This window comes from Rhinopithecus roxellana, chromosome 18 (assembly GCF_007565055.1).
Source record: "Rhinopithecus roxellana isolate Shanxi Qingling chromosome 18, ASM756505v1, whole genome shotgun sequence".
Taxonomy (NCBI): Eukaryota; Metazoa; Chordata; class Mammalia; order Primates; family Cercopithecidae; genus Rhinopithecus; species Rhinopithecus roxellana.
In genome coordinates, this window is record NC_044566.1 from 3,586,873 (window position 1) to 3,604,032 (window position 17,160).

The window sequence follows — 17,160 nt, forward strand, 5'->3', positions numbered from 1 at the left end:
CCAGGTGATCCACCCACCTTGCCCTCCCAAAGTGCTGGGATTATAGGCATGAGCCACCATGCCCAGCAGCCAATTCTGTTTTCTAAAGGCTTTGGGGGATCATCAAAACAAGGATAAACATAACTCAATACCTAATGATGGCTAGAAATGTGATCTTTTTGCATATTGAATATTTCCAAGTTGAATATTAAGGTGAAGTAAAATAGATTGCTAATGGTCTTCATTACCATACCTCCCAGCCTATGTCTTTCTCCCGGGCTGGACGCTTCCTGCCCTCGAACATCGGACTCCACGTACTTCAGTTTTGGGACTCAGACTGGCTCTCCTTGCTCCTCAGCCTGCGGACAGTCTATTGTGGGACATTGTGATCATGTGTTAGTACTTAATAGACTTATACATATATATATATATCTCCATCCTATTAGTTCTGTCCCTCTAGAGAACCCTGACTAATACACCATATATACCTAAAAGAGAATCCATTTAATTGAAGTCACCTCCCTCTCCAATCTAGCTTACAACAAGGAAGTGTGTTAATGATTCCAAAATATCATTAATGCCATTTCTTAGTCCTTAATGACAACAATAACAAAATCCAGTTCTCGGTATTACATTTTCTTTCAAGGCAAAATCTTGTAAATCTCAAGTAGAGTTGATTATGGTAGCATATGGTTTAGGGGTTTTCAAGTTTAAGATGAATGAGTTTGCATTTATTTTTTAAGCACTTTGAAACTTAAAGAATTCTATGCTTGGCCAGGCATGGGGGCTCACGCCTGTTAATCCCAGCACTTTGGGAGGCCAAGGTGGGCGGATCACCTGAGGTCAGGAGTTCGAGACCAGCCTGGCCAACATGACGAAACTGCGTCTCTACTAAAAATACAAAAATTAGCTGGGCATGGTGTCGGGCACCTGTAATCCCAGCTACTCAGGAGGCTGAGGCAGGAGAATCGCTTGAACCCGGGAGGCGGAAGTTGCAGTGAGCCAAGATCACGCCACTGCACTCCAGCCTGGGTGACAAGAGCAAGACTCCGTCTCAAAAAAAGAAAAAGAATTGTATGTTCATCTCTTATATCTGACTCTCATAGGTTTAAGCATTTTCAATTAGTCTGGAAATATAATTTTAGAAAAAAAATTAATTTTTAAATGTTTATTTTTTAAATCCATTTGAAATTTCTGTTCTACAGAAAAGTTTTAGCATCCATTTTTGCAATACTCCACAGGAAACAAAACTGAGACAGACAAGATTCTACAACGTATCTTCAAAATTAAGCACCTTTCTTCAATGACATTTAAAATTCGTTATCACAGTTAATTATGTTTTATTGCTTGGTCTTCTAAGTTTGTTCCAAAGAAGATAAAATATTTTTTGACTTTTTATCCCAAGGGGTGGGCTAAAAGTTTTATGGAATGTAAAGCTCCAAAAAACTTTTTACTACTGTATCCCCAGCACACAGACCAGTAGTTGGCACATGGTAGACACTTGTCAATATTGCTTGTTGAATGCACAAGATGCCTTTTTGGTTTATATGTATGTGAAGAGAATACATAACAAGAGAGGAACAAATTCATTATTCAGATTGTACTGTATTGTGTGTTTTTTTTTTTTTTTAAAGATAACCTAGGTTAAACTCCATCTTATCTTTGTAAGGGGTAAATTAATTCCAACTTTATTCTTGAGTTCAGATAAACACTATTCATTCTAGAGCCAATGATTGCTAGGAATAGAAGAACCGGTCTATTTCTTACTATTGTACTTTTAAATTACTTATATGCTTTTAGAGGGAAAGGCGTAATTTTCCTTATTCAACTTTGTACTCCCTCTATACTCTCTATTCGACATAATGTTTGTTTCCACATAATGTTATCTTGTCATGGTCTTTTTTTTTCTTTTTTTCTGGAGATAGAATCTTGCTCTGTCGCTCAGGCTGAAGTGCAGTGGCGCAATCTCGGCTCACTGCCACCTCCACCTCCTGGGTTCAAGTGATTGTCCTGTCTCAGCCTCCAGAATAGCTGGGACTACAGGCACACGCCACCAGTGCCCTGCTAATTTTTTTCTATTTTTAGTAGAGACAGGGTTTCACCATGTTGCCCAAGCTGGTCCCGAACTCCTGAGCTCAGGCAATCCGCACCCCGGCCTCCCAAACTGGTAGGATTACAGGCGTGAGCCACCGCGTCCGGCCAAGTGTTACAGTTTTTAGTGCAGACCAAGTAGTGGCCAATAAATCTTGTAGAAACGAAAGTACTCATTTGCTTTTAACTGGGCCAAGACTAGAATAGCGTGATCTGTAAGTAAAATAACAGCCATTTCCCCAAATATCACAGCAAAAGCTCTCCTGATGTGTAAGGTGAGATGAAGGGGCTTAAAAGTGAAGATTACACCCACTTCAAAGTGTAAAGAGTATCCATCCATTTATCATTGCAGCAACGTTCCAACGTGAACAATCCGATTCCAAGTACAAAACAGCTCAATTCAGTCTCTTTGCCGTACTCACATCCACAGCACAAAATACCCTGCAGGGCGCTGGAATGAGCACCACTGCAGTTAATAATCTACTCTATAAATACTGGACGAATCCAAATTTTTACTGGATTACACAGAATACTTTTTTTTAAAAAAATGCAAATAGTTTTAGATGTCACAACAGGGTTCCATCAAATACCACGTTTCCAAATCTTACAAGAATGTGTATCCATTTCAACTGCAGTTATTTTGTGTCTAAAGCTGTGCACTCTGCTTTGCAACAGGATAAACTCCGTGGATAAAAGCTGAAATCCGACCCTGTCCAAATTAAGAGGCTAAGAAAAAGTGGAGAAGCGCGCTGGCGTGGAGTTGACACAGAAACAGTGCAAGGGCTGGGGAAAGGGCTTACTTAGGTTCGTGGAATACACAGGCAGCACCACCAACCCGGCTCTCCGGAAAAGAGAAAGTCCGGTGAGAAAGGTGAAAACTGACAAGGCACCGTTCTCCGACTTGGTGAAAAAAACCCAATGCAAACAGACCAGGATTCAAAGCGGAAGAAAACTAGCGAAAAGCAGGCAGCCAAGCGTGGCGAGCACAGCTCTCGGGTCCACCCCGGAGTGGACCCGCGGCGACCGCAAACGTGCGGATGCCGAAGCCGAGGCCGACGCAGCTTAAGAACCGCAGCGCTGGCGGGCAGTGCACAAAGACGCGAGGCCACGCCCAGGAGGGGCCGGCCCTTTGGCCGGAAGGGGGCGGGGCGGCGCGCGGGGCCGGTCGCCTAGGCAACGGGCTCGCGTGGCGTCCGGGCTTCTCAGAAAGCCCAAAATCCGGGAGCTTCGGGAGGGCAGAGAGGCGATGGGGACGGGGTGCGGGGGAGGGCGGTTGGGGAGCCGAATGGCTTCAGGACGCCGGCCGACCAGATGTCTGCATTCTGTTGGCGGCCTTTCCAAATGTGGGGAGCAGCCTCCGAGAGCGGTGTTCGTGGCACAGGGCAGGAAGAGATAAGGGCTAGGGAAGGCGCCCTTCGGGCCTATCCACCTCTTATGGGGCTCGGCACTAGGAAGCAGCTTCCCTCTTGTGCCCCTTTGTCTCCAAGCCGTTCCAAACTGAGTACCGGGAGGCGACACAAAGGGAGGGCGGTGACGAATGGCGCAGGCGCGGGAGCCGCCTAGGCTGCTGGGAGTGGTGGTCCCGCCGCGGAATTGGTAGGTCTCCCGCGCACTCCGCGGCCTCAGCTCGGAGGACACCGAGAGCGTGCCAGTGCGCATGCGCCGCCACTTCCGCCCGTGCCCGGCCCTCCTCTTCCTTCTGCCTCCCGGAGGACTTGGGTTTCTAGTAGTAAGAGTCCGGGGGGCATTACTCACGGTCTCCCCGCCTCCTCTTCATCGTGATTGGGCTGTCAAAGTGAGGTTGGCAAGTGGATTGGCTACTGTGGTTGCCAGTTTTGTTTCGGGCCGTACTTATACCGCGCTGTGGGGGGCGGGGACGAAGACAGTCAGGGACTGAGGAATGGGTTCTGGTAGTTGTTGCGTGCCATGGTCTCGGAGGCTGCTGTCCCGCGGCCCGTTGGGTCCTGGTCAGGTTTTCAGCGAAGCAGGTCGCTCCCCTGCGTTTCCCGGCGGGCGTGCTGCGCCGCCCAAGGGGCTCTGCCTCCAAGTGCCAAAAACTCCTAGTAAAGTTTGCGCCTCGCCCGCTGTCCCCGCCCCAGCAGCCCTGACGCTGTCCCTTCCGCGACCCTCGCCCCTGGCAAAAGTGACAGGCAAGGCCACGCCCCCGGGCGGGCCGGCCTCGGGCCCGCAGCCCCCAGGCCCGGGACGGTGAGGGGCGTGAATGCGGCGGGGGGCGGGGCCGTCGCCGGGGGAGGGGGCCGAGGCGCATGCGCGTTGCGCAGCGGGGCTGAATGTTTCCCAAGTGTTTGAAACTGGTATTTGGGTTTTCCACGTTGGACAAGTGCGGCTCGGCGGCCAGCGGAGCGCGCCCCTTCCCGCTACCCGCTCCGCTCCTCTCTTCTCCCCAGCCCAGTGGGCGGGTGGGCGGCGGCGGCCGCGGCGCTGGGCCCTCTCCCGCCGGTGTGTGCGCGCTCGTACGCGCGGCCACCAGCGCCAGCCCCGCTGCCTGAGAGGGGGCCTGCGCCGCCGGCCGGGGCGTGCGCCCGGGAGCCACCGCCACCGCGGCCCGCGCCCCCAGGCGCTGGGGTACCCGCGGACCCGGAGGCGTCGGACGGGCTCGGCAGATGTAGCCGCCGGTCCGGAGCAGGAGCCGGCGGGGGGCGCCGGGAGAGCGAGGGCTTTGCATTTTGCAGTGCTATTTTTTCAGGGGGGCGGGGGGTGGAGGAAGCGGAAAGCCGCGCCGAGTCGCCGGGGACCTCCGGGGTGAACCATGTTGAGTCCTGCCAACGGGGAGCAGCTCCACCTGGTGAACTATGTGGAGGACTACCTGGACTCCATCGAGTCCCTGCCTTTCGACTTGCAGAGAAATGTCTCGCTGATGCGGGAGATCGACGCGAAATACCAAGGTACGGCCGGGTGATGGATGGGCGGGGGCGGCCGCCTCCATCCCGGCGGGTCCGGGCGCGCGGCGGAGCCGGCCCGGTCCTGCCGTGGAGCGGAGGAAGCGGCCGGCTCCGCAGCGGCGGCCCTGGGTAGGGGCAGGAACAAAAGGTCTGGAGCGCCTTTGATTCGCCAAGGTCCTTGTGTGCAAAGCCCGGGACACGGAGGAGGAAGGAGGCGCGAGAGGTCTCGCTGCAAGGCTGCGCGACCAAAGCGCTCTTTGTAGTGAAGTGATGAGGCGGGTGCTGCGGGGGAGGGGGCGGCGGGTTCAAGCCGCGTCCTCTAGGAGGGGTGTGCAGATTACGGCGCGAGATGGAGGGATGTGCCGGCGCCTGGGGCTGTAGGACGCCGAGATGTGGCTGCAGGAGGAGGGCAGCTGTGGGCCGGGGTTCCTGCGGACCCGGTGCCTCGGTCCGGAGCAACGCCGCTCCCCCGGCCCTTCTTCGCCGCCCCCCACCCAGTCCCCAATCCGAGTGTTACATAAAGTACCGGGTAGTACTCCGCTCGGGGTGGCTCGGCCGCCCCCGCCCAGTCCCCTCCGGCCCTCACTTGGCACTGGACACCGAGTAGGGGCCGACTGCGAGGGTCGACGCCGCCGGTTGTAGTTTGCGGAGGACGAGGGTTTTTCTCTTGTGTGCCGTGGGGAAGGGAAGGGGAGGAGCGGAGGCGGGGAAGGCGCCCATCTGCGCTGCGCTGCGCTCGGGGGGGCGGGGGGCGCGGGCAGATCGCTGGCTTGGAGAGGATTGTGGCAGATGAGAGGACCTGTGGGTCGTTCTCTGCAGACCTGGCCGCCCAGGGTGTCAGAGAGAGGTGGCGAGTTCGTGTCCGCCGGGAATTGTTGGCTGTTGGGGAAAGTTTCCTGTGAGGTCAGTCAAGGCTTTGGGGGCTTTGTTTTGAATGTGGATCACCACTTGGAGTTTACTAATGTTTACAAGGCTACGCAGTAGGGAAACGGAAGAGTTAGGTGGGGGTGGGGGGGGGCAAAAAAAAAATCCCCGAAAGTACCAGATTCCCCTACCGGGAAGGCGCCCCTGCGCGCTCTATCCAAGACGTAGCGTCGCAGCTTCTTTTATAGGAATCTCATTAGCATATTGTGGAACGTCCCGCCTCAGCCTACCAGTGGTTGGCTGTGACGTCCTTCGTGGAATGTCCTTATCATTCCCCTGCGGAACGATTGGTCGCTGAGGCGGATGAAGGCGGGTGTAGCGCAATAACTGGCATGGGTCTGTGTTTCCGCTGTCTTCTTTTTTCTTTTTCGGGGAGGAGCGGGGTGGAGGGTGGTTGATTTGAACGTCTTCGGGTCGCTCGGCCTCCAGCCTCGGATTGGTTCTTGTCGCTGCTGGGGCGGGCTGTGCTCTTCCGCCTTGCGGTGTAGTTGGTTCTCCTCCTGGCCTCCGCCCTCCAAAGCGGCGATTCCCATATGCGGCAGCCCTCGGGGGGCGCGGCGAGTCGCCCGCTGGCTTCCTCCCCATTGGCTGGAGGGCCGGCTGGTGTCGCCCCGGCTCCTCTCCCTACTCAGCACGGCCACTTTTGGGCGCGGAGCTATGGCAGTAGCGGGGACCCCGGGCCTGGGGGCTCGGGGCCGGGGCTGCAGTTCGGGCCGCCTCCCGCGACCCGCGAGACCGGCTCGCAGGCAGTCCCAGGCCGCATCTCTGCTGACCAGAGGGAGGGGCCGCGCGTAGCCAGGGAAACGTGAGTGACTGGGGCTTCGTCCACAAGCGGGACTCTGGGCGCGAGAACTTTCCTGGAAGGTGCTGTCCTCGGGGCGGGCAGGCTCCGTGGAGTGACTCTGGGGATTCGGACGGAAGGGAGGCAGGGTCTGAGACCACTATGATCGTTCGACGATAGAAAAAAGCGCGGGGCGGGGTGCAGGGTCCCAGCCGTCAAGACAGCAAAGTTCACGGAGCCACTTTGTTCTCCTGTCGTTGCTGGGGAGAGCCTGGCTTGCTGCTCGCTTCAGGTTCACCTAGGATGATGAACTTTTTGGCTTCAGGAAAGATCACAGTCCCGCGCCTGCGGGAGTACTGGAGCCGTGCAACTGGTAGCGCTGAGAAGCGCGAGAATCGGTCGCGAGGGTCACAGCTCCTTGGACTTCGCTGTAAATGCTGAGCTCTGCCGCGTAGTTCTGAAAGACTTGTTTTCACAGACCTACTCTGCAGGAAGTCAGACGTCTTTTGCTTAGTAGGCATCGGTTGTATGTTAATTCGTAAACATGGATTATAATTAGTTTATCGATTTAAAATGGTGTTTGAGATTGCTTGAATTATTTTTCAAACATTATTATAAAAATACCTACCCACCCCCGGGAAGTCCGCTTCATAAAGAACTTCAGTGCAACCCTTACGTAAAATTAAAATACATTTAAAATAATTGGACAAACCAATTTAAATGTTGCTACAATCTCATTTAATCTGTAAATTCCATGTGTTACTACTTTCCATGGTAATGTTGGTGTGGAGTATGTTTGGAAGAAAGGTAGCAATGTGTCTGAAGCTGAGTTGCTGGCATTCAAGGAGCTGAGTGTCTGGAAGGGTGGCTTCCTATTTCGTAGTGGTGTTGTTCCTGTCTATAAATATTTGTACTTAGTGGTTTTGTTGATAAAATACTTTGTTTGGGGTATCAAATAAATATTAGGTAACAGAAATACTTCTTGGTAATTTTTCAATGGGATATCTGTTTCTCTTCCCCACAAATTAGGCTTCACCTGGATGGAAGCTTGCTTGTGATGTAAAATAACCTCTATGTTATTAAATTTTAAATTTATATGATAGTTTCCCATGAAGTGACAATATTGTCTTTAGAACTTTGATTACTGATGAAAAGAAATGATACCATTTTGTAACCCTAAATCCATTTAAAGATAAATGGTACGCATTCATATTTTAACATCTATGATAAATAAGTTGGATAAATTGGTATTACTGGGATACGTTGAACACAGCTATTTATTTTTATAATTAGTGACTATATGAGACTAGGGCATTCCTCCTGGTGGCAGGCAGCCTGCATTGTTCCTCTAGGAAATGTCTTCAGAGCTGTCTGGTTTGAGAATATACTCTGGAAAATAATACGATTTAGAGAAGCTTCAGCCTTGGCCTAACTTATGTTTACTCTAGTGTTAGGTATGTATCTTATAACTTTGGAGATAAGATCTGGAAAGGGAGGGGTAACATTTTAGACAATCCCTCCCATTCCCAGCCCCCCCCATACACTTCCTAGTTTACAAGTAGGTATTGTTGGCCTGGCACGGTGGCTCCCTCCTGTAATCCCAGCACTTTCCGAGGCTGAGGTGGGCAGATCACGAGGTCGAGAGTTGGGAGACCAGCCTGACCAACATGGAGAAACCCTGTCTCTACTGAAAATACAAAATTAGCTGGGCATGGTGTTGCATGCCTGTAATCCCAGCTACTCGGGAGGCTGAGGCAGGAGAATCGCTTGAACCTGGGAGGCCAAGGTTGCAGTGAGCCGAGATCGCGCCATTGCACTCCAGCCTGGGCAACAAGAGCAAAACTCCGTCTCAACAAAAAAGTTGTTGCCTTGTTTAAAGAGACTGCAAAAAGGTTTTAGGAGAATAATCTGGTACTGTTTAATTTAATGGTTATTGTTTGAGGAAAAAGAACTCTGGAATTTCTGTGTGTTTGAGTAGCCTTTTGGCAAGACTGTTTACTTCCCTTATTTCAACTAGATTTTTTTAACAGCTGTTTCTTGAGAAATTGCCTAATTACACTTTAAAATCATATGCACTGTCCTCTAACATGCCCAAGAAGGTTTATATTTAAATACTGAAGAAGTTTTCTTTTCTTTTTGATGGCATTTTAAAGTCCATTGACTTTAATAGATGTGAAGATGTTTTTGTTTAAGCAGTAGATGCAAAAGTAAAATCTACCAGCTTCGTTTTAAAGCAAGGCTAGTACATTCACTGAAGTTAAAAAATAATAATAATGGCCCATCACAGTTGTGCTCCTGTAGTCCCAGCTACTCAGGAGGCTGAGGTGGGAGGGTCACTTGAGCCTGGGAGGTCGAGGCTGCAGTGAGCTGAGATTGCACTACTGCACTCCAACCTGGGCGACAGAGACAGACCTTGTCTCTAAAATAATAATAACAACAGTTGTAATAATAATAAAGCAAAGCTAGGTTTTTCTGGATTATTGTGGCAGAACTGTTCTTGCTTTCACTAATACAGAAGAATAACATGCTAGAATAAATGTGGGAACTGAAACTGAGGACCTAAGTCACAAAGTAGCCTGGACCTTTGCTGTTAACCCGATTCTTTAAATCATAGAGAGCTGTTATATAAATTTATACACATTCTCTAATTTAATAGGATATTCTAGATGTTGGTATGTTAAAATAAAGACCTTTTTTATTTGAAATATTCAAATAATTTATATTTTATCGTTTGTATATTGTGTATAATGTAATAAATACCATGTTTATATATAATGTTGTATGTATATTAATAATTGTATTCAAATAGAAACATTTGTGTAAAAATGATGGCAGTATAGGACATAATCATTAATAGAAAGTATTAATACAGGTTGGGTCCCGAGCACTGCACCTCATTTAAATGTTTCCTCTTAATGGCTTCGGGCATTGTCACCCGTGCGTGGGAACTGTTCTGGGATTCTCTGGGATGGCTGGAGCGGCTCCTCTTCCTGTGGGAGCTGTTCTGGCATTTGCATTTAGTTCCAGGGCACAGGAACAGAGAGGCCCTGGAGGGCCTGTGGCTGGTGGGCTGGGCAAGCCATGCGCTGGCCCCTGGGCCCCCTGCCAGCCCTCTCCGTAGACCCGGGTCCGGGGCCGTGTGGGTTGTCCCGGTGTCCTGCTCGCGAGTGATGCCTGTCCTTCTTGCCCCCAGAGATCTTGAAGGAGCTGGACGAGTGCTACGAGCGCTTTAGCCGCGAGACGGACGGGGCGCAGAAGCGGCGGATGCTGCACTGTGTGCAGCGCGCGCTGATCCGCAGCCAGGAGCTGGGCGATGAGAAGATCCAGATCGTGAGCCAGATGGTGGAGCTGGTGGAGAACCGCACGCGGCAGGTGGACAGCCACGTGGAGCTGTTCGAGGCGCAGCAGGAGCTGGGCGACACAGCGGGCAACAGCGGCAAGGCTGGTGCGGACAGGCCCAAAGGCGAGGGGGCAGCGCAGGCTGAAAAGCCCAACAGTAAGCGCTCGCGGCGGCAGCGCAACAACGAGAACCGGGAGAACGCGTCCAGCAACCACGACCACGAGGACGGCGCCTCGGGCACACCCAAGGAGAAGAAGGCCAAGACCTCCAAGAAGAAGAAGCGCTCCAAGGCCAAGGCGGAGCGGGAGGCGTCCCCTGCCGACCTCCCCATCGACCCCAACGAACCCACGTACTGCCTGTGCAACCAGGTCTCCTACGGGGAGATGATCGGCTGTGACAACGACGAGTGTCCCATCGAGTGGTTCCACTTCTCGTGCGTGGGGCTCAATCATAAACCCAAGGGCAAGTGGTACTGTCCCAAGTGCCGGGGAGAGAACGAGAAGACCATGGACAAAGCCCTGGAGAAATCCAAAAAAGAGAGGGCTTACAACAGGTAGTTTGTGGACAGGCGCCTGGTAGTGAGGAGGACAAAATAAACCGTGTATTTATTACATTGCCGCCTTTGTTGAGGTGCAGGGAGTGTAAAATGTATATTTTTAAAGAATGTTAGAAAAGGAACCATTCCTTTCATAGGGATGGCAGTGATTCTGTTTGCCTTTTGTTTTCATTGGTACACGTGTAACAAGAAAGTGGTCTGTGGATCAGCATTTTAGAAACTACAAATATAGGTTTGATTAAACACTTAAGTCTCAGACTGATTTCTTGTGGGAGGAGGAGGACTAAACTCAACCTAACACATTAAATGTGGAAGGAAAATACTTCATTTAGCTTTTTTATTTTAATAAAAGTAATATTACTTTATGAACAAATTTTTTTAATTGGCCGGTCGCCAAAAATACAGCCTATAGTAAATGTGTTTCTTGCTGCCGTGATGTATATCCATATAACAATTCAGTAACAAAGGTTTAAAGTTTGAAGATTATTTTTTAAAAAGGTAAATGGTTAAATTTTACATGATAGATATTTTATATTTTGGCCTGTTCCCCAAATGGCCATTTTAAAATGCTTGGGTACACTTCTCTTAAACAAGCGGTCTAGTCAAGGAACCTCAAGTCATGCTTTTGCTATCACGAATCATAGTGTAGCCATCTTTAATTTATATCAGGTGTATAAATGTACATTTCCAAGTGAACTTGCACTTACTATATTATGATTGGAAGTGCAGTCAGCAGATGCTGTTGTGAAGCTAATGTCACAATTATGTGCAAAGGTGTGCTTCCTGCTGTATGTGAGCTGTAAAAATGTTACGTGAAGAAATAAATGAAACTTGGCCAGTTTGTTCCTCTAGTAGTATATTTAATTTTGACATAAGTAACTTTTAAAATTTGTCTTAAAAATTTATACACCAGCAGTTTAGACGAAGCCTTAAGCAAATTTTGTATTATTGTTCTCACTTATTAATAATAATGAAGTTACCTAATTGCCAGCAAATGAATACGTGTCAAAACAGAATCTGTATTCAGACCCTGGGTCAGGAAATTACTGCCCACTTGTCAAGTCCAGTCCACCACCTGTTTGAACATTATATGGAGTTTAAATTCTAGTGTCCATAAATAAAGTTTCAGTGGAACAGAGCCGTGCTTATGTGCGTATGTATTGTCTGTGGATACTTGTGCAAAATGGCAGAGTTCATTAGTTGCAACTGAGACCTTTTGAGTTGACAAGCCAAAACTATTTTCTGGCCCTCTGCAGAAAAAGTTTGCTGACCTCTGATTTAAACTGGCATCTAACATTGATCTGCCCACATATTGAAAGGGTCAGTGGAGTTTTCATTGATTTTTTTATTTTTTTGAGACAGGAGTTTCGCTCTTGTTCCAGGCTGGAGTGCAATAGCATGATCTTGGCTCACCGCAACCTCCGCCTCCCAGGTTCAAGCGATTCTCCTGCCTCAGCCCCCTGAGTAGCTGGGATTACAGGCACCTGCCACCATGCCTGGCTAATTTTGTATTTTTAGTAGAGACAGGGTTTCTCCATGGTGGTCATGGCTGGTCTCAAACTCCCGACCTCAGGTGATCCACTCGCCTCGGCCTTCCAAAGTGCTGAGGTTACAGGTGTGAGCCACCACACCTAGCCAGAGTTTTAATTTCTTTCTTTTTTTTTTTTTGAGATGGAGTCTCACCCCATCTCCAGCCTGGAGTGCAGTGGCACGATCTTGGCTCTCTGCAACCTCCACCTCTCGGGCTCAAGCGATTCTCCTGCCTCAGTCTCCTGAGTAGCTGGGACTACAGGTGCGTGCCACCATGCCCAGCTAATTTTTGTATTTTTAGTAGAGATGGGGTTTCACCATGTTGGCGAGTATGGTCTCGATCTCTTGACCGTGATCCACATGCCTCGGCCTCCCGAAGTGCTGGGATGACAGGCGTGAGCCACCACGCCCTAAGTGATACATGGTTCACTTTAACTTCGTACGTGGTAAAATCAGTTTCTTTCCATGATCTGTTTCACAGTCTCTGTGAAGCTGCCGTGAAGAAGCAGTGAGTATGACATTATAGAAGCCAAGTATATGGCATATATTTATTGTAAGTAAAACGTTAAGTTTGCTGATTGTTTACTTGGGATAAACAATTATTGTGAACTTTATTTGTGCTGGACATAAGTGGCTGACTGTTTTCCAGTGAAATTCCATCACAGAGGGGTACTTGGTGGAGAAATGCAAACTGTAGTTGGTCATACACTGAAATTTGAACTTTTTACACATCAATACCTACAAATAGGTGTTTACTTTCCTGCAAAACTCCAGAACATTTAAGAGTCTTGGGTGTTTAAATTTGATGAGATTTACCCAAATAGTAAACAAAAAGAGTTTATGAAAATAAGTTATAGAATTAAAATAATAAAAATCCAATGAAAATAAAAATAGCTGGAGTCTTTGCTTATATAAAATTTTATGCTCATTTTTCACTTCTATATTAATTGGAGGTAATAATGGAAATTAAGTTATAGAAATGAAGATTCAATGAAATGCAGTTGCTAATACTGGATTTCTTCATATTCAGTTTTGGTGTGGGCAACTGGTGAACAGAGACGGCTCAGAGGCCAAGCCTTGCAATCTAGGAACCCAGCCCTGTCCTTAAGGGCTTGATCTTAAATAAATTGCTTAACAGTTGGTCTGTAGTTCTACACTTTTAAAATATGTTTCACAGAGGGTGGTTCTGAGAAATACATGAGGTTAAGTGAGTAAGGCACTGGCATATTCAAATGTTGGATATTTTTTCTCTAGCTTTCTTCAAGTTTCTCATAAGGATAGGTGGTAGCCACTTACTCTTTTTAAAAATCAGATACAATACAGAGTCATGTTTTGTTGGATTGGCAGTCTTAAATCACTCTTGTTATTTCCAGTGGACATAAAAAAATCATAGATAAGTACTTAAAACACTCAAGATTTGGGATTTAGATCATGATTAGATACAGTAGAAAGATCCTGGAATTCCGACATGAGGACCAAAAATGGTACTGAATTCTTTTTGAAAAACAGATTAGTGAAAAGCAATCTAATATAGAACAGTTGCTTTTACTTAGACGTTCAATGCATATTTGTCGTATAATAACCAGGTTATTTACAGTTCGGATAAAGGGTCCAAAAAGTGTTTTCATTATGATATAATACTTAGTATTGTAAACTGGACTAAGGAAACGTTGTATGTTCAAGGAAGTGTTGAGCAGCCAGCCGTACTGTTCCTGGGACAGGCTCCCCAGGTGCTGAGAGAGATGCTTCAGGAGTCACAGACCTACAGGCACTTACTTGCTGGTGACTGGGATGTTGGCTGGTAGTTTTCTTTTGGTGTGGTTAGAGCTATACGAGTTGTCTCAATATTTGAGATTATTGGTTGTTGCCAATGCTGAATAAAGCATTTATCAAAGTAAAAGCCATTTCCTGTTATTATATATTCTTTTAGAATGAGTACACATTTAGTTGTGATATCCTTTTGTAGTTCACGTTCATGTAGTGTCCCAGGTAAAATAAGTTACCTGGAACTTACCTGAACATTTTAATATTTCATTAAAGTATTAAATCTTTTTATTAGGCAAAATGATTAAGAGCTTCATCTGTGCACTTCTAAAGGCATGATGCGTTCTCGAGGACATCTAGCTTTTTTCCTTCCATCTAAAGTAATTTATGGCTCTGGAATCCTTGGCATATATGGAGCCAGGTTTTATTGATACTGTCTGCCTCCCTCTCTGTTTTAGCATGTAGGACTCCTTCATCGCAGAGTCCAGGCAGTTCTCAGCACTTTGGGGGCTAGATTTCTGGGTTTTTTTTTTTTTAATCTGGAAAAATTGCTGGTCCGTGACTGCATTTCTTGAGGCACTCGTGTTCTCTGCATAGGCTCTCTTTCTGAATTTATGTGGAGGGCTTAGGAAGACACAGCTAATGGGAAGGAGGTGGGAGAGCAAATGTGTGTTATGTTGCTAAGTCAAAATTGCCTCCTGAGGTTTTTTATGAGGGCCTTTGTTTCAGAGTATTTATTTTAACAATTTTGTCTTTGTTTTTTAAGCAGCTCATCAATGAGAATCCAACTATTACATTTTTTTTCCTCACAAACCAAACATTAGTGAGCTGTGCCCCCTGTGCCACTAAAAGAATGACAGGAATTCTATAACTGGAATGAAGAAAATCATTAAGTCAGTTCTCTTTCCTTACCTCAATACTATGTATTACCTGATTTTTTACATAAAGATGGGGTTGGTATTTTTCCAATTAAAAACCCCAATCTGAAAAGAAGTCACTACAAACTGAATAACAGGTTAAATCTTTTTTTTTTTTCCCCTGAGACGGTGTCTTGCTCTCACCCAGGCTGGAGGGCAGTAGCCTGATCTCCACTCACTGCAACCTCTGCCTCCCAGGTTCAGCGATTCTCTTGCCTCAGCCTCCCGAGTTGCTGGGATTACAGGCACGCACCACTATGCCCAGCTAATTTTTTTTGTATTTTTGGTAGAGATAGGGTTGCACCATGTTGGCCAGGCGGTCACAAACTCCTGACCTCGTGATTTGCCTGCCTTGGCCTCCTAAAGTGCTGGGATTATAGGTGTGAGCCGCCATGCCCAGCCTAGGTTAAATCTTGACTGCAGCCAGTCAATGCTCCATTAAAGTAAATTTTTTGTTTGTTTTTCTTTCTTTTTTTTTTTTTAAGACGGAATCTTGCTCTTGTTGCTCAGGCTGGAGTGCAATGGCACGATCTCGGCTCACTGCAACCTTCGCCTCCTGGGTTGAAGCTATTCTCCTGCTGCAGCCTCCCGAGTAGCTGGGATTACAGGTGTGCGCCACCATGCCCGGCTAATTTTTGTATTTTTAGTAGAGACAGGGTTTTACCATGTTGGTCAGGCTGGTCTCAAACTCCTGACCTCTGGTGATCCACCTGCCTCAGCCTCCCAAAGTGCTGGGACTATAGGCGTGAGTGAGCCACGGTGCCTGGCTAAGGTAGAAAATTTCTTTTTTTTTTTTTTTTGAAGTGGTTAGAAAAGTTTATGTTGTGCTTAGGATTTTTTTTTCTTTTCTTTTTCTTTTTTTTTTTTTTTTTTGAGATGGAGTTTTGCTCTTGTTGCCCAGGCTGGAGTGTAATGGTGCAATCTCGGCTCACTGCAGCCTCTGCCTCCTGGGTTCAAGAGATTTTCCTGCCTCAGCCTCCCGAGTAGCTGGGATTACAGGCATGCGCCACCACGCCACACCCAACTAATTTTGTATTTTTAGTAGAGACGGGATTTCTCCATGTTGGTTAGGCTGGTCTCGAACTCCCGACCTCAGGTGATCCACCCACCTCAGTCTCTCAAAGTGCTGAGATTATAGGCATGAGCACCTAGCCCCTTAGGATATTTTTCTAAGCCATCACAAGTTACACATCCAAACTCTTCAATGTTATAATATTTTATATTAAAGTAGAATTTTCTACGAAACAAGAAAATGCTTGTTTCAGCAAGCAACTTTAAGGTACTCAGTGTCACGGTGTATGTATATCAATATAGCCACCATTTATTGCCTTCTATATGCTAGACATTGCTAGCACTGTATACTTTGTATTTTATGACAACCCTGCCAAAAAATGGATGCTTTTCCTGATGAAGGTGCCAAGACTCAGGTCAGGGACCTGACTTGCACAAGGCCGACGCCCTTTTGGCTCCATCTCAAAAACAAAAACAAAAAAAACACTTGCCCTGATAGATGCTGTGTTTGAATGGACAGTTATGCCACCATGACAAATACTGGCTCTGCTTCATTCTTTTCCCTTTAATTGGGATGTGCTTAGGGAATGGAAATTAATTTTTTTTTTTTTTTTTTGAGATGGAGTCTCTCTCTGTCACCCAGGCTGGAGTGCAGTGGCGCGATCTTGGCTCACTGCAAGCTCCGCCTCCCGGGTTCACGCCATTCTCCTGCATCAGCCTCCCCAGCAGCTGGGACTACAGGTGCATGCCGCCGCGCCCGGCTAATTTGTGTATTTTTAGTAGACACAGGGTTTCACCATGTTAGCCAGGATGGTCTAGATCTCCTGACCTTGTGATCCGCCCACCTTGGCCTCCCAAAGTGCTGGGATTACAGGCGTGAGCCACCGCGCCCGGCCTAATTTTTGTATTTTAAGGTAAGTAAAAGTTAGATGGAAGAGGGGAAATTATAGTTATCCATGGCCAATATACACAATTTTCAAAGTATTTATGACTCTTTGTACCATCAATCTGTTCCATAAACATGAGAAATTAGAAGTCAACTAACAATGAAATACTTTTATGGCACAAAGATCTTCAATAATATGAGGTAGTTGAAAGTCAAGATATATAAGGATGACCTTCCTTGGCATCTTGGAAGGCTGGTACCATTTCACTTTGCAAATTTTGAAACCTTCTACACTTGACCAAAAAGTTTAATTCTTTTTTTTTTTTTTTTTTGAGATGGAGTCTTGCTCTGTCACCCAGGCTGGAGTGCAATGGCATGATCTTGGCTCGCTGCAACCTCCACCTCCTGGGTTCAAGCTATTCTCATGTCTCAGCCTCCCGAGTAGCTGGGATTACAAGTGCCTGCCACCCCGCCCAGC

The 17,160-nt window shown here is 47.4% G+C and overlaps 2 protein-coding genes across 3 annotated transcripts; one reads left to right on the top strand and one right to left on the bottom strand.

The window, feature by feature from the left end:
• Positions 1–1,306: 1,306 nt before the first annotated feature.
• On the bottom strand, positions 1,307–4,215 carry LOC104679237. Its single transcript, XM_010384729.2, has one exon. The coding sequence runs from the start codon at positions 3,727–3,729 to the stop codon at positions 3,133–3,135; it is 597 nt and encodes a 198-aa protein (XP_010383031.1). The 5' UTR covers positions 3,730–4,215; the 3' UTR covers positions 1,307–3,132.
• On the top strand, positions 3,980–14,004 carry ING1 (inhibitor of growth family member 1). 2 transcript variants are annotated; one of them, XM_010384730.2, is made up of 2 exons: positions 3,980–4,976; positions 9,872–14,004. In XM_010384730.2, exons 1-2 carry the CDS (start codon positions 4,841–4,843, stop codon positions 10,573–10,575), a joined length of 840 nt encoding a protein of 279 aa, XP_010383032.1. In that variant the 5' UTR covers positions 3,980–4,840; the 3' UTR covers positions 10,576–14,004. The 2 variants fall into 2 exon arrangements, with proteins under 2 accessions (XP_010383032.1, XP_010383033.1); XM_010384731.2 differs by lacking the exon at positions 3,980–4,976 and adding an exon at positions 6,267–6,702 and having other exon boundaries at positions 9,872–11,710.
• Positions 14,005–17,160: the final 3,156 nt, after the last annotated feature.

Excerpts from the sequence above, each read along its gene's own strand:
- LOC104679237 (XM_010384729.2), bottom strand. The coding sequence starts at position 3,729 with ATGCGCACTGGCACGCTCTCGGTGTCCTCCGAGCTGAGGCCGCGGAGT.
- ING1 (XM_010384730.2), top strand. The coding sequence starts at position 4,841 with ATGTTGAGTCCTGCCAACGGGGAGCAGCTCCACCTGGTGAACTATGTG. Across the intron at positions 4,977-9,871 it reads GATCGACGCGAAATACCAAG|AGATCTTGAAGGAGCTGGAC; the intron begins GTACGGCCGGGT and ends TCTTGCCCCCAG.